This window comes from Polyodon spathula, chromosome 4 (genome assembly GCF_017654505.1).
Source record: "Polyodon spathula isolate WHYD16114869_AA chromosome 4, ASM1765450v1, whole genome shotgun sequence".
NCBI lineage: Eukaryota > Metazoa > Chordata > Actinopteri > Acipenseriformes > Polyodontidae > Polyodon > Polyodon spathula.
Genome location: NC_054537.1, coordinates 88,741,159 through 88,757,840, shown reverse-complemented (window position 1 = coordinate 88,757,840; position 16,682 = coordinate 88,741,159). Strand labels below are relative to the sequence as shown.

The 16,682-nt window shown below is 36.5% G+C and overlaps 1 protein-coding gene across 6 annotated transcripts in view; it reads left to right on the top strand.

Annotated features, from left to right (window-relative positions):
* The window catches only part of etv1 (ETS variant transcription factor 1), a 28,766-nt gene extending 16,716 nt beyond the window's left edge, over positions 1-12,050 (top strand). For all 6 annotated transcript variants that reach the window (XM_041248951.1, XM_041248952.1, XM_041248950.1 and 3 more), the window contains 5 exons: positions 6,564-6,632; positions 7,193-7,261; positions 7,594-7,763; positions 9,104-9,205; positions 9,469-12,050. In XM_041248951.1, coding sequence (XP_041104885.1) covers positions 6,564-6,632; positions 7,193-7,261; positions 7,594-7,763; positions 9,104-9,205; positions 9,469-9,690 — 632 coding nt within the window. In that variant the 3' untranslated portion in view covers positions 9,691-12,050. The remainder of the gene's footprint in view (positions 1-6,563; positions 6,633-7,192; positions 7,262-7,593; positions 7,764-9,103; positions 9,206-9,468) is intronic.
* The last annotated feature ends 4,632 nt before the right edge of the window (positions 12,051-16,682 follow it).

Sequence of the window (16,682 nt, the reverse complement as noted above, 5' to 3'; positions counted from 1 at the left end):
GAACTTGTAAAACAAAATCAAACATGTAGGTCTTTTTATTAAAAACAAAGGGTTCAATCTGTAGTTTTTCATCTAACTGTCTTATGGACAAATATTATTATTATTATTATTATTATTATTATTATTATTATTATTATTATTATTATTATTATTTTTGCTGAAACAAGAAAACAAATACATTTAGCAATCACACGCAACAAGTTTGAAACTCCCTGTCCTTGAAGTCCTTCCGAGGCCAGACCTCCGTGCAGAGCCGGATGTAATAAATATATTTCAAAGTAAATTCGGAAAAACCTGAAGCCTACGTCAAATCCCATAGCGGAGCTTGATAATAACCTTTCCCGATTTATTGTGATACTTCTATATAGGAGGGTGCTCAAACTTTTGTCCACTAACTGTAGGTCCCCAGTAGTTTATATATAAAAAACGTACCTGCACGTTGTCATGTAGTCAAGTCAGGGTTGCCAACCTTGCAATTTTGTTTTTACTGACATATGGATTTGCAGTGAGGTTTTTTTTTTTTTTTTTTTTTACTGACATTAAAAAAAAAAAAAAAAAAAAAAAAAAAAAACCTAAAATAATAAAATAAATTCTAAAATAGTTTAGTTTTGTATACTTAAATTTCTTTAGGTCTTATTTACTTTTTTTGGTCATACGTGGACACATTTACAGACTGGATCATTTGCTTAGTTGTGAAGCTGGTGCTGTTTTTAACAGCACTCTTGATGGTCAGAATTCCATTCCTTAGACAGTTGATTTTGGTCTGTTTTTACAAGGTTCATTTCAGAAAACGCTTGTTCTAATTCTGTAGTACTGTGTGGCAAAGCCAACATAATGGCAAACTTGCCGTTTAGTTTAGGAAAACGAGGCTGTCCGCTAGGTGTACACAAGAGCGCAATTTTGTGCCAGTTTTCGTCAGCTGCCAGGTCCTGGCTAAGACCCATTAAGTCAGTCACTTGTTACTGCATAAATTCCATGTAGGCTATCTAGCATATTTCCAATAACAGTCTAGGAAAAGCATTGCAAGCTGGTCTCGCTGTGCTTTGGTTACTTGGTTGAAAAACACGTATGCTCATTTCAGCACAGTATTGTTAATTGTCATTTTTTTTTTTTTTTTTTTTTTTTTTTTATACTTTTCATTGCAATTACAACGTGTAGGTATGTCATCCGAGCATTTGGGAAATGAAAAACAATTTAAAAAATACCATCCTTAACTTTTTTTTGTTATTTTCATTTGTGTTAATGTGACTTTTTTTTACTGAATGTCCTTAAATGTATGGGTGGTTGGCAACCTTAAGTCAAATGCAGTTTAAAATTGCTTACTTCTTTCTCAATCGCCAATACAGCAAAGGAGTGACCTTTCCTTGCTTAACTGTTGAGCAAAGGTGGTTTTTGGTACACTTTGTTAAAGAAAATGCTTGTTCGTTTTTACTGATTTGTAAACATATTTTGAGTGCCCCCCTTTGCCGCTAGCATTCTTCTTCTTCCTGCTTTTTTGTTTGTACTTTATTGCGACCGAAAGAGACTTTGTTTCTTGTATTCAAGCAAAATCAAACTGACCTGGAATTTACTTGTGTCGCCACGCTAAAATGAGCGAGAGTAAGTGCCGTGTCAGCCAGTTTGAGTTGTGAGAAATGAGTCAGTTTAAATGCAATTCCGTGTCTGTTTTAGAAAAAAAAAAAAAAGTTGTTTTGGGCCAAAGCAGCTGCCTAGTTTGCCTATGCATTAATCAGGCCCTGCTACTGTTAAGACTAAGGCCAATGTAAATGCCTGTAAGCCTTGATAGTAATGATTTAATTGTAAAATCATGTTGAATTTGTATAAAACTGCATTTAAGCTAGTCATTTCAATTATGTATGAGTAAAACCTGGTTTCCTTGCAGAATAATTTCTACTTGTACTTATTTTTACCTTTTATTCTACTGTAACCCATGTCCTGAACATTCAGCTAGAATTTATAGAAATACTGTCTTAGAAACAGAATAATTACACAGTTTTTTGGGTAGCTTTAAGCACTACTATTCACACAAAAGGGGAATAGTTAAATATTCTTCCTCCAATGTATTTGACTTAGTAAGGCTACAATATTTTCTTTAAAAATAATTGTTAAAAGTTTTGAGAAGTGTATAGATCTGTAATTAGATTATCTACAGTTGTGTAGTTCACCTGCCACTACTTTGGTGTAACCCTACTTTATAGTCCTCCTAATAGGTTTTGTTTAATTGTATGGAATAAAGCACAGCTGCAGTGGTCTTCACTGTTTTTTAATTTTTTTAAAAAAATATCAAACAAGGGCCGCACAAAATATTAAATACAATGCTTACCTGCTTAACAGGAGGAAGAGTGTGCCAGCTCCTCCTTGACCTTCTGTCTGCAGTATGTGTATTCAGTTACTGCAGTCCTTCTGAGACTGTCCAAATGTTCTTGTGTCAGTTTATTCCTGCGTTCATTGTGGAGAAAGTAGATTCAGATGTGTGTGTGCTAACACAAAAAGACAGCACCCTTTGAGCACTTTATCTCAGAATTGGATAGCGCAACTCAGGCCTAACCTTCAATTCCAGAAATGATAAACTCCTTGCCTCAGCTCTGCTTTCGAAATGTCATCTGACTGGAGCTCCACTATTTCATTTTCCACTGCTCCTAGGTCTGTGAGAAGCAGGTAACACAGATGAAACACTTGCAAGAAAAGGGTTCTCAACAAAACAAAAAAGTTTCAGACCCACAATATCTTCAATTCTGCACGAAATTCCTTCTGTAGTTCGGCCAAAAAGTACAGAAAAATCAGCTCTATAATGATTTAGTAGCCTGTATTTTCTGATGTGCGTGACTTTAATTTTGGAAAATGTAGAAAGGTAACAATTTGTAAGTCAGGAACAAATCATGTTCTTATTTTGCTCTGAAATGCCGTTATAACACAGAGTATGTCACTTGGCATTTTTTGCTTGCCTTGTAATTGTAGGTTGAGAACATTGAGTGAGCTCGTAATGTCAGTAAGAAACACCAGCTTTATTAACCAGTCTGGTTCATCAAGTTCCTTTTCTTCTTTTCCATTACTTCAAGGAAGTTGCGAGTTACAGGGAGCAGCTCAAGAAAGATACCTGACTTTGCTATGCATAACCAGATCGCTATACTCCTCTATTAATTCTCTAAACTGCCGGTGGTTCAGGGCTTTTCAAACAATCAAATTCACAATCTTGGTGACAATCTGCATAATCTTTTGCATTTCGCTGTTTTTCACCTTGTTCACAAGAGCATCTTGGTGAATTATGCAGTGAAACACAAAAATGTGGAATCCTCTCTTTCCTTTTCATTAGACCCAGCAATCCTTTTTCTTTGCCTCTCATACTTGGGGCACTGTCAGTACACACAGATACGTGTTTCCTCCAAGACAGGCCAGTCTGATTTAAAAAAAAAAAAAAAAAAAAAAATGCATTCATAATATCGTCACCCCTTGTTTGTGTTTTTAGTGGAATCAAATCCAGGAGTTCTTCGCAGAAGCATTTGTCTTTGGGGAAACGAGCTCACACACAATTGTGATACAGTGCATATGTCAGTACTCTCCTCAATAGCAAGACTATAACAAGGAGCTGTCGAAACGTCTGAAGTTGCTTGTTGTCAGATGTCTTGGCCGATCGCTTCAACCCTCCTCATCACTGTAGTATCAGATAACTGTAGCCCCCTAATTTGTTTTAGTATCTGTTGGGGAAATCTACATATAAAATTTCCGCAGAAGCCACGAAACATTTGTTTACAATTTCTGCATCTGTAAAAGCCTTTCTGTGGCGTGCTAATAGCCAGACAATTTCAAAGGATGCCTCTGTTAGACATTCTGCAACCAAGCTTGCAGTTTTTAGCACTTTTTGTTTTTTCAATGAGCTGGCTGATTTTACTTTTCGAAATGGAACTACCAGTGGGTATTTTTCCTTAAGTTCCCGATGCACAGTGAAATAATGTCGCTCCACATTGCTGTTTTTTAAATCCAGTCTCAGAAGCCAGAATTTTTCTTATGCAGTAAATTGTGTTGCCGGACAGGGGGAAAAAAGTGTTTTGTACAAGAAACATAATCCAGTTACTTAAATATAGTAGCCTTTCTCATTTAAAAAAAAAAATACTTGGGCATTATAAGGTTAATTTTATGTATCATTTCACATTAGCCTCTTCCCTCCCCCAAAAAATAAGTTTGGATTGAAATAAAGCAGTTCCCATGAAGAACACATTTTCAAACAGTTTTTTTGTGTCAATCTGTATGAAACCTTTATGTTGCAATGGACGTACCCGTGGGAGGATTGGACCTTGATTTCATTGAGGATTGTTACTGTAATGATCTGGATTTACACTGTAGAGGGTCAGATGAACACAGGTCACTTCCATAATCCCGTAATGGAAAGCTGCTTTAAATCAGCCATGTCAGCCCTACTACAGAGTAATTGGTCCTGAGAGGCCTCGGGCTGCAAGCACAGCTCTGGCATGAATGAAGCTCCAGAAGCTTTGTGTTTCCATTCATAAAATGGTGGCAGAGGGAGGACTTGATTCCCCAGTTAGGCTGGAATGTAGCTGTTGCACAGCTGCTTCTTTGTCAGATTATTTTGATAAAATGCTCAGCAGCAGTGGGTCTGCTTCTTGTAACATGAAACCCTAACACTGCCTTCCTGTTTTTCCTAGTATATAATAACCGAATGAGAGTCAATTCACCAAGTAAAGATGAACATGAGGATTCAGTCTAAATTCCATTCAAATGGATATTTGGCCAGTGTTTTGTCTCACAGAAGGAGTGTCAAATGTTCTGAAGTAAAATGTGGCATGGTTTTAAGAAAGAACAATGCTCATGGTTTTAGACAAACAAATTCTAGTATAGTACATGCATAGCATGAATTGTGGCCTTTTTTAAAAAGTTCAGCTGTTTGGCTCGGCTAAAGTAGAATTATATTTGAAAAGGTTTTAAAATTCACTTTTGTTTTTTGAAATATTTTTCTAATCTGGAGAGAGCTTTTACTCAAAACTGCAAAATGGAAAATGAGAAATAATTTCATAGCAAGCTGTATACAGTGATGCCATGTAAAGTTGCAGTGTAATGTCTGGGAGAATTGAGCATTTAGTATAATTTATTACTGTAAATGCTGAACCTCATCTATTTGCTTTTTATTATATCAGGTAGAAATGTAGGCAGGAGGCAATTTAATTAGCAGTAATTTCCTTGGGCCAGCCATTACTTTTGATGAAGTTCAGAGCAATGTTTATGGCTCCTAATTAACTGTGTTAGTCATGTTATTGAATAATCACTTTGGAAATGTTTTTACAATTAGATTAGTCTCTGACCTATTATGATAGGCATGAATAATTTGAGAAAAACAGAATACCATTTTGTAATAATATATCCTGTTTGTTAAATATTTGCTTTCAGGAGGATAACTAGAACCAAACCGTGTTTTATCTGTAGTTTTGCTTTTGCTAGCCTTCCTTCCTTTTATGGAATGTACAGTATGTTTTCCTGTTATCGTTTGCATTATGAACTAGCTCTTGTAACCTTCTCCAAGTTGAGAAACAAACATCTCTTCAATAAACAGAAAGTGTGCAATGATACCCACAGTAGTGCACCCCTGCTTGGAGCCATATGTAAAATGCAAGGCCCTCAGAAGTGGCTTAATATTTGATCTTGTTATAGTGCATGCAGTTCATAAACAATTCAGACCCCTGCTGTACACCTATGAACGATGCCTTACCAAACCTGTGAAACTTACATAAAGTGTGGCTTTTATTTTTCACAAACCAAGTGGTTGACTATCAATGAATTATTTTATTTATTTATTTATTTTGTCAGCAATTTCAGCATATTCAGATGTTTACTAAATCGAAGGCTTTGGTGATATTCTCTACCTGAATGCAAACTAGTTAGAGAATCATGCATCATTCTGTGTGCCCAGCACCACTGTTAAGAGGCTTGTGCGTACATATACATTACAATAGCTTTATCTAGGTATTCGGTTTTTTATGTACATAGTTTATTTGCCTTCTTGCCTACCATATAACTTGGGAGTATTTCTCCATAAACCTATCAGTTAAATCTGTTTATTGGGGGATTTTTGATTTAAGGCTAACTTCCAATTGCACTCCAATAAACTAATTGTAATTCAAATCCATTTTAAACTAATTGTGGTTTCTATGGTAAAATTGATTGTCTTGAGGCCATGTGATCATTATTACCTGGTAAGGTGTTATGTGTTTAATGTAATAAGCATCATGTTCTTGTCAAATGTAACTTCAATGGCTAAAGGGTTTAGCATAAAGTATGGCAAATACATCTATATAAATTTGTTTCAAAAGCTTGTGTCCCTTATTTGTGTGAATTCAGATGTTAAGGTTTCTAATTCCAGCTGCCTTTTAGAAGTGTAACATTATTATTGTTAATCCAAAACAATCACACAATATTGTTGTCAATTCTAATTAGTTTTACGGAGGTTGTGTTTTTTTTGTTTGTTTAACTGTTTTACTTTTGATTAACAGTGTGTTCAGTTTATACATTTCAGTTTCAGACAATCCCTTTACTGTTTTGTTCTTTTCTTTTAGAGGTGCCTAGCTGTCATTCCATCTACATGAGGCAAGAAAGCTTCCTGCCCCATTCCAGCAGAACTGAAGGTAAGTTGTGCAAGCTGATAATTGTGTTAATATACTAGGCTCAATGTGAAAATAAGAAGTTATTGTGTGCATTGAAAAGAGTTGATTTTAATGTCACAGTTTAATCAGACCCAAGATAACCTACATTGAAGGCATACTTCTTCCAGACATATGGGTTAGGTCAAAAGTTGTGATTCCTTGTAAGTTATTAATAACTGGACTACATTGATAATCCATTTATCATGGTCAGGCTCCCATTGAATTGCAGTCTGTTATTTGCGGTTTTACTTTGACCTCAATTAGTGTGAGCTTGTTTCTTAAACATGCAGATTAATTCTTTTAACTTGCAGGAAAACCTGGAATGGAGCAACTACAATGCAATTGATGTCTTGTTTCCTTCTTGGCGTAGTATTTCTAAATTGAGCAATGTTTAATACCATAGTTATGGATCCATACTTGCACACAGTATACTGTACTGCATGTACATTGTGTTGGCACAAAGAACAATCCAAGTCAGATTTGAAGTGAATGTTTTTAAAGTGCTATTCAAGTTTGTTTTTGTATTTCATTTCCTGCTACAGGTTGCATGTATGATAAAGTACCAAGGCACTTCTATGACGATACCTGTGTGGTTCCTGAGAAGTTTGAAGGTGAGGTGTTGTGTGTTTATTATTACTTTTAGTGGTAGTTGTTGTAGTCATTGCAAGTTTAAAAAGAAAGTATCCTTTCTTAATCCAAACAGGTTACAAATATGTCACACATACTTATGTAAAGCATTATTAAAAATAGAATGCATTGGTTAAATAAAAAATAAATAAAAATAAGTTCAATTAACGACTAATGAATGTGGTGATTTTAATAATAAAATGTTGAGGATGTAAAATAAAGAAATAAAAGCTTGTGGGGGTACTTTACTCTCTGTTTACAGTCAAAATAAAACAGCTTTATAAAGACCGGCTCAAATGTGTCGTTCTCGCTCTAGGTGATATTAAACAAGAACCTGGCATGTACCGAGAAGGACCCTCGTACCAGCGGCGAGGTTCCCTTCAGCTTTGGCAGTTTCTGGTAGCCCTCTTGGACGACCCTTCCAACTCCCACTTTATAGCCTGGACAGGTCGGGGCATGGAGTTCAAGCTCATAGAGCCAGAAGAGGTGGGATGTTAAAATCACTATTTTTAGCTCTAAGATTATGATTGATGTTGGTATGTATTACTGTAGAACCCGAGTTACGAACACCAAAGTTACGAACTGACTGGTCTAACGAACACCCTGCTTTCTACCAGAAGTACGTAATCACTCAACTGTTAGTGCAGTGCAACTACATAGGCGCTCCTATACACCGCATGCTGGTCATGGAGAAGGCAAAATTACTGTGCCAACAAATGTATCCAGGAAGGTGAGGCAGTTTTACAGGAACATTTTAGTGTTATACAATGCAGAGGTTTTTTTTTTTTTTTTTTTTCCCAAGCCAAAGGTGGCAAGCAGCACAAATGCATTTTGTTTAAAACAAACACAACGTTAACCAAGGTTTTCATGGACGTTTAAATCTGTGTTTTTGCTACAGTTATGATTTCAATGGTAATTTTAAATGTAGCCTTTTTTCAATTTCTAGTGCTGTTTTAAAGACTTTAGAACCATAACAATATGAGTATTGTATTATTGTGCTGTGTCCTTGTTTATTTGCCAGATGTAGATGGCAGGTGTCCACATTTAATAAAACCATTGAAAAATAAGTGCAGTAAGGCGCACCTTAAATTACACAGTGTTGAAGTATTGCTGGTAATTCCTATGATGTTTTCTATTTTGACAGTCTGACAAAACTTTCTGCAAAACTGCATTAGGTTTCCTCTTGATCTTCTTAAGAGATTGGCTGACAGGTGCCTTCTCACAATCCTTCAGAATGTATTTTTAATGACAACGTGTAAAGACGTGGTCAGCATTTTCTGTTGCATTAAAAGTGTGCAAGGCATTGTTATTTCCACTTGAGTAAATAAAGGACAGAAGTTACCTGTGCAAGAATAATGGTGCTTTAAGTAACTCATGTAAATAGATGGGATTGCTTTCTAAGAAATACATGCAAAGAGGATTTAATTTTAAGTCAGGATTTAATTAAAGCAGTACAAATTAGATTTACCAGATTAATACTGGGATTACCTTAATTAGCCATTAAACCTTGAAGCAAACAAGACAAGACAGGAAGAATGCATGTTAGCAAAGTAAATCTTATGTGCGAGTCCAAACATGAATGCAGTATTATCTAGCCGGACAAGATAGCTGTTGGCTGTCTGCATTAATATGAATGAATATGTGAATTGTAAATCTCAGATGTGTGTGTGTATACATGCTTACTTGCTTTGCTTGTATTCTATCTTTTAAACTTGAAAAAGATACAGTCATAATGGTTATTTATGTATGTGTTTTTACTCTGTCTTTAGTGCCATCCTATTTGTGTAATTTGGGTCTTAAAACCAGCAATTTGTATCTTTAATCAGGTGGCACGTCGTTGGGGCCTTCAAAAAAACCGTCCAGCCATGAACTACGATAAATTGAGTCGCTCCCTTCGCTATTACTATGAAAAGGGAATCATGCAAAAGGTAAAGAATGCTCGCCAATATCAATGCACTCTTCATACAGAAACTGCAAGTGACTTTTTAGAATAATACACATTTACCAAAATGTAATAAATTAAGTCTTGGATGTAGTTTACAGGATACAAATGTCTGTGTAGTTGTTTTAGCAACTCAGAACTACCAATACCACATATAACACCAACTGCATCCACTGCTATGTCTCGTAGAAGAAAGAGTTCACTGCTGAACATTTTAACCAATGCACATTTTTGTTTTGTATTTTCTAGGTAGCTGGAGAGAGATATGTGTACAAGTTTGTTTGTGACCCAGAAGCGCTTTTCTCCATGGCATTTCCAGACAATCAGCGGCCAGTGCTGAAGACAGATCTGGAGCGCCACATCAATGAAGAAGACACAGTCCCACTGTCCCACTTTGATGAGAGCATGGCCTACATGCAAGAAGGAGCCTATTGTAGTGCCCACCCCTATAATGAAGGCTATGTGTATTAATAACTGACGCAGCAAGTCAGCCCTCAAATGCTTATATATATAATCATTGATCAAGACTGGATTAGGATTCACCCTGGTCATTTTGTATATCTCTGACATCACGCAGAGGGGACTTCTTTTCTGTTACACCCACGATCCACCATGGATAGCGCACTTTATTGTTACAGACAGAAATTGTAAGATAAATAGAGGGAGGTCGTGACTTTACTTGATACTGCTTTTGGGGAGGGCATTGTTGTTCAAGAGAGGGTTTGCAATGTTAATTTGGAAGCTACATTGTCCAGTAAGGCCATTAACAACAATATAAAGGACAGAATAGGAACTTTCCTCATATGTAATGTCTGATATTAACAGAGTAATATTTTCTTGGGTTTTCTTTTTTTTTTTTCCCTTCTTATCTGATTGCTGGTGTTGGCAATAGAGTTTATTCATTTATTATTCTTGCAAATGTATCTTTCACTTCATGGTAATTTTGCAGAGATGAGATGATGCTGTCACTTGTAAAGTTAGACTTGGAAAACTGATACTATGGTGTAATACTCTCTAAGGCTTAAAGTTCAGGCTGCATTTACTGGTAGTAGGTTTTTGGCAAAACTTACATACATCTGTAAAGAATCCAATCCAAATGCAAAATCATTTGGTATTGCTTATGTCCTCCAGAATTTTGGTATAAAGAACTATCAGTGTCCTTTCCCCCACCCCACCCCCTCGAAGAATTTTTTAGCGCCATACTTTATTTACTGAAGAGTGACTGTATTTTTAAATCACACATCAATATCAAAGCTGTATAAACACATTAAGCACTCCATAATAATAGTCAGTAAATACGTACTTTTGTGGTTTCAGAGTACCTCTTACTGCTGTTTTGAATGTGTTTATATAATATAGGAGTGTGTTAATAGAATGTGCTGCTGCTTCTGTTGCTGTCCTGTTTTCTGTAATTTTCATAAAGCAAGGTTAACTAAAGCAACTCAAAGCAATGCTGGAAGTAGCATTTCAGGACAACATGGATGGCTTGGGGAGAAGCAGCTGTGACGCATTAGGCGGGGGAAAAGCAAAGTTTGTGGGGAATAATAGCCATTTTCTATACTTTTGAGGCATAAGCAATTAGGAAATAACACTTACTACCCAGGAACGAAAAAAAAATAATTTTTTACTCAGTGAAATTGCAGAACTCGCGCATGATGCTTGGCTTGTCATTAATTTCAGAAAAAGCAGTGGCTCAGTACACGTCCCATCCATTTGAACCCTTTTCTAGGCAAGAATAGAGACATAGAAGAAGCTTTTCAGTTAGGCAGGTCAGACATGTGGGTGGGAGTGAGAATACCACAGGATTATCAGATTCTTCCATGTCGTTATCAACACATTGCTGGTCTGTCGAGGAGCATAATGACAGGGGAAGTACGCTAGTACCCACTTCGGCCCTTTCTCCAACAGCAGTTCTCAGGACTGAGGAGAGAGGCGGCTGTGGGAATTGACGCTGAAATGTATAAATGAAAAGAAGCAGCCTCTACTTGGAAGTAATTGCATTGGTCTCAGAGCACTTAGTTGAATGTTACAGTAGCATATTTGGATTCTTGGTTCATAAATAAGACGCCTGACAGACAGTATCATACTCAAGTGTAAAGGCTCTTGTAACGTTCAGTACACTGAATTTGCACCTTGATTGAACCATTTCATTGCATGCAAACAAGGAAAACCTACTTTTTTTTTTCTTTTTTTTTATGGAAATAGGGAAATAATTTTGTTTTAAAAATATAATTGCCAATGTAGTAGAGGATGAACATTGTGTGCTGGAACATTTGACATAAGTGACTTTTGTGACCTAGTGACTTTTGTCTGTCAGGGGTACAGTTGATTTTCATTTGAGGCTTCTTTAAAAAAAAAAAAAAAAAAAAGCCAAGATGTGTGGTGCTTACAACTTGTAAATTTAAAAACATAAATAATAATAAATAAATTATTTTGAATGCCCCTTATCTGAGTTGACAAACTTACTACCAATCATGTTAATAAAAAATAGTGTAGTGGACATGGTATCTATGAACTTATGCCTGGCTTTATTGTGTTTTTAATGTTTTATTTACCCCCTTTTTTTTTTTTTTTTTTTTTTTTTTTAATAACTTATGTCAAGGTTTATATAAAATTTGTCAATGCAGCTTTGGTCATTTTTTTTACTGGCAGATAAATAAATATGCCAGCTGAATTCTGCAACGCTCTTGTGTATTTAAGCTTTTTGTTAACGCATACTGAAATTATGATTTTAAGATTTTTTATTTTGTTAAAGCAATGAACAAGGACAAAGCCAGTTTAGGTACTCAGTTGTTTTATATTTAAGTGTCTTTGCCTATAATAAAATGGGAGGGGACGACACATTTTTGCAACTGAATGTGTAAATTTGTTATCCTTTTTTTTTTTTTTTTTTTTTTTTTTTTTTTACTGAATCCTTGTTAAACACCTTTATTCAGCACAGAGAAATCCGCTATAAATGAATGACAATTGCAGGTGATTTATGACTGTGAAGGGCGCTCAGGGCCGGAGTGAAAGATAAGTTTGGCCGGAGGTCTCGTCCGTGGGTGCCCGGCGGCTACCTGCATGAGGCCGGCTAGAAAAACATGAACAGTTACAAGCATCCCAGTGCTGCAGATAGGAAGTGGTTGCGGCCACCTCACCCCGAGAAGACAAGGCCGCCAAACCATGAATGAATAATAATAAATATTTAACGCTCTCCACAGTGGCACTCTGCCACCTATCCTCCAAATATTGAATTTAATGAAAATCAGCAGCTGAGACAAGGCCCGTCCCCCAGAGCATGACTGCGCCGGGGGAGAGAGCCCAGCCTCTCAAACCTGATCACTCACCCCACAGAACTAAATATGAACCGCTCAGCACTCAAGTAAGGAAAAAACCATACTCACATATTTTTTTATTTTTTAGGGGGAAACCTCAGGAAATAAATGTGTGTCTGAGGGCAGCCCTTCCTCCAGGCTTTAAGCGGTCAACTCCCATTTCGGCCTCCCAGTGCGCTTGCGCTTTTTTTTTTATGCGCTTGCTGATGACATTGGTTTGGGGCGGATTCTCCTTCCAAAAAAACAAACAAATTTACAATTCTTAGAAAATATGGTGTTTTGTTTATTAATATAAATATAACAATATAAATATAACAAAATATCTGGTCAGAACTACAAGTTGTAGAACATCTACTGCAAGCTGGTCCATAGAAGAAAAACACATTACCCTAAAAGGTGAGTGATTTATTAAGGATATATTTGTGCGCTCCTCAAATAAAAAAGGTCCCTAGCCATAAGTTATATTCTTAATTCTAACACACATTTTCTTTAATAATAAGAGCAATTGCATTAAGATTTTTTAAACTATTTTCCAGGCTTTTTCCAAGCTACCTTCTGATTGTTTTGCTTTTTCTTTTAAACCACAGCACATCTCAGCCTCCAGCCACTACTGACTGAAACTGATACCAACCTTTTAAGGGGCCTGTATCATTTTGAAAAAGACCACTTTCAAAATAGCTAATTTAGAAATATGATCATGTCTGGGTACCGTATTTGTGCTTTAAAGTGCAAAGTGTCAGAAATGGCTTTTATTATGTTTATATACACTTTCATGTTTACATTTTTCTCAACTCAAAAGCCCAACAAAGTTGTCCTTTTAAAGGTATGTTGAAAACACGTCACATAATAGCTGTAAATGCGGAGTTGGCTTGTTTCTTGGTACACTTAACAAGCCCCAAAGTTATCACTTAATATAACGACAAGGCAGCTTATTGTTAAATATATCCTACTATACTTAGTACAGAAAATGTAATCTCATGTTCTAAAAGCAACACTTTGTAAACCTTAGCTCAAACTCTATTCCTCCACAGAATTAATCTTGATATCGACCTGGGACCTATCTAAATCACTTTGAAATAAATGTAAAAATAAAAAATAAATTATAGTGACAATCTGTCTTAGGTGAAGTACTGGAATGTACAGCAAAACCACTTGTGTATTGTTCAGGAAAGCTCACTTCAAGTTGAGATGTTGTCCAAAGTTGATGGACATCAAGAGACTTCATCAAACCTTTCATATTATTGTATGTTTGGATGTTCTAAATATTTCAAGCTTCAGGATGATATTGAAAAGACTAAAAAACAAAAACAAAACATTGCTCACAGATTTTCCAGTAAAACAAACAAAACATATATAAATAAATGTGGATTAAGTATCTTGTATGTTTTCTCCAGTATTTCCTGAGGCATTTATTGTATATCTTTTCTTGTCAGTTGTTCTGTGACTACATCCTTAACCCTCACCAAGGCACATTGGAAACTGTACACAACTAGACACCTGGGTCTGATTGGACCCCAATTTACAGATATATATATATATATATATATATATATATATATATATATATATATATGTGTGTGTGTGTGTGTGTATGTGTATGTGTATATAAATATATATATATATATATATATATATGTGTGTGTGTGTGTATATATACATACACACACACACACGGTACCTTGCAAAAGTATTCAGACCCCTGACCAATTCTCTCATATTACTGAATTACAAATGGTACATTAAAATTTCGTTCTGTTCGATATTTTATTTTAGAACACTTAAACTCAAAATCAATTATTGTTTAGTGACATTGGTTTTATGTTGGGAAATATTTTTAAGAAAAATAAAAAACTGAAATATTTTGCTTGCATAAGTATTCAACCCACACACATTAATATTTGGTAGAGCCACCTTTCGCTGCAATAACAGCTGTCTTTTGTGGTAAGTATGTATCAACTTTTCAAACAGTGTCGGAGTGATTTTGGCCCATTCTTCTTGACAGATTTGCTCCAGGTTGTTCAGGTTGGTTGGACGATGCTTGTGGACCGCAATTTTCAAATAGTGCCACAGATTCTCAATGGGACTGAGATCAGGACTTTGACTGGGCCACTGTAGGACATTCACCTTTTTGTTCTTGAGCCACTCCAATGTTGCTTTGGCCTTGTGCTTGGGATCATTGTCCTGCTGAAAGGTAAATTTCCTCCCAAGCTTCTTTTTTTAGCGGACTGAAGCAGATTCTCTTGCAGTATTTTCCTGTATTTTGCTCCATCCATTCTTCCTTCAATTGTAACAAGATGCCCAGTCCCTGCTGATGAGAAGCATCTCCACAGCATGATGCTGCCACCACCATACTTCACCGTAGGGATGGTGTGTCTTGAGGCATGGGCAGTGTTAGGTTTGCGCCACACATAGCGCTTTGAGTTTTGGCCAAAAAGCTCTATCTTGGTCTCATCTGACCACAAAACCTTTTCCCTCATCTCAGCTGGGTCACTCTCATGCTTTCTGGCAAACTACAGACGTACTTTCAGATGGTACGTTTTGAGTAACGGCTTCTTTCTTGCCACCCTCCCATACAGTGTTATGCAGAGCTCTTGATATGGTTGACTGGTGCACCATTACTCCACTCCCAGCCACTGAACTCTGTAGCTCCTTCAAAGTGATTGTTGGCCTCTCTGTGGCTTCTCTCACAAGTTTCCTTCTTGCTTGAGCATTGAGTTTTGAGGGACGGCCTTTTCTTGGCAGTGCCTGGGTGGTGTGATGCAGCTTCCACTTCCTGATTATTGATCCAACTGTGCTCACTGGGATATCCAAACACTTGGATATTATTTTGTACCCTGTCCCTAATCTATGCATTTGTATTACTTTATCTCTAACTTCTGTAGAATGCTCTTTGGTCTTCATTTTCCTTCAGATTCATAGCCTTACCAATGATCCTTTTTTTTTATCCAGAAAATGTGACAGCAACTTTAATGGTTCACAGGTGGAGGCCAATGGTAAGGTAATTGTGTCCTCGTTAGGGCAATTTCTTTCATCGGTGCAAACTGGGAGCTTCCACAGCACAGGGGTTGAATACTTATGCAAGCAAGATATTTCAGTTTTTTATTTTTCTTAAAAATATTTCCCAACATAAAACCAATGTCACCTTACAATAATTGATTCTGAGTTTCAGTGTTTAAAAATAAAATACCAAACAAAAGGAAATTTCAATGTACCATTTGTAATTCGGTAATATGAGAGAATTGGTCAGGGGTCTGAAAACTTTTGCAAGGCACTATATATATATATATGTTCTGTCTGGTATGTTTTTCTGCCAGAGGTATACTTGTAAAGAAGTTGTCACATCATTTTGTTTAAACATTGCCGAACAGTATTCATGACCGCTGTTTTTTGAACTTTTTATCTGTCTCTCTTCTTCTGGTTGTCTGCCTAGATACACTTCACCATTGAAAGGAGCTGCATCACAGTTCCACCATATTTTTATTGCCATACTTTGCATGCTTACTGGGCATGTACTGCCTGAAAGGTCACCTCCCTCGGAAAGGAACAAGCTGATGATCAACTGTCATGTCGAAAAATAAGTCTGGCTTTCTTGTCTGAAAAAGATTGGAAACCGATCTCTGACTATTGTTCCAAGACTTTCTTTTTCCTCCTGTACTCCTGCGGGGATAGGAACTCTTCCTGCATCTTTTCTATAATCACCTTCACTTAAGATTGCTTTATTTAACACACGCTTTCTTGCTTTTGAGGCCACGCTTATTGCAAACTTGATCACTGATAGCTCACTTGATTTGTTATGTCTTAGAGAAACGCGGCACTCTCCCCATGATCTCTGCCCCATTCAGTTGGCTACTCCTGAGGGTTACTTTTTTAGAGATACCACATATAAGTGGTTAGGGCAGGGGTCTGGCACTTATTTACAAATCACATTTAACTCCCTTAGTGATTTCAATCAAGGAGTTTTCTTCATTTGAGCACCTTACTCTTTCCTCCAACCTTAAATTTCCCTCACTTTTGTGTTTGACTCTTTTTATTACTTATCATGCCCTGAAGCTCAAGTCTTTTTTTTTGTGACACTGTGACACTGATTTTTCCTCTCTATAAAGTTTTTTTTCAATATTCGTGTTGATTCTCCCTCTTCCATTATGA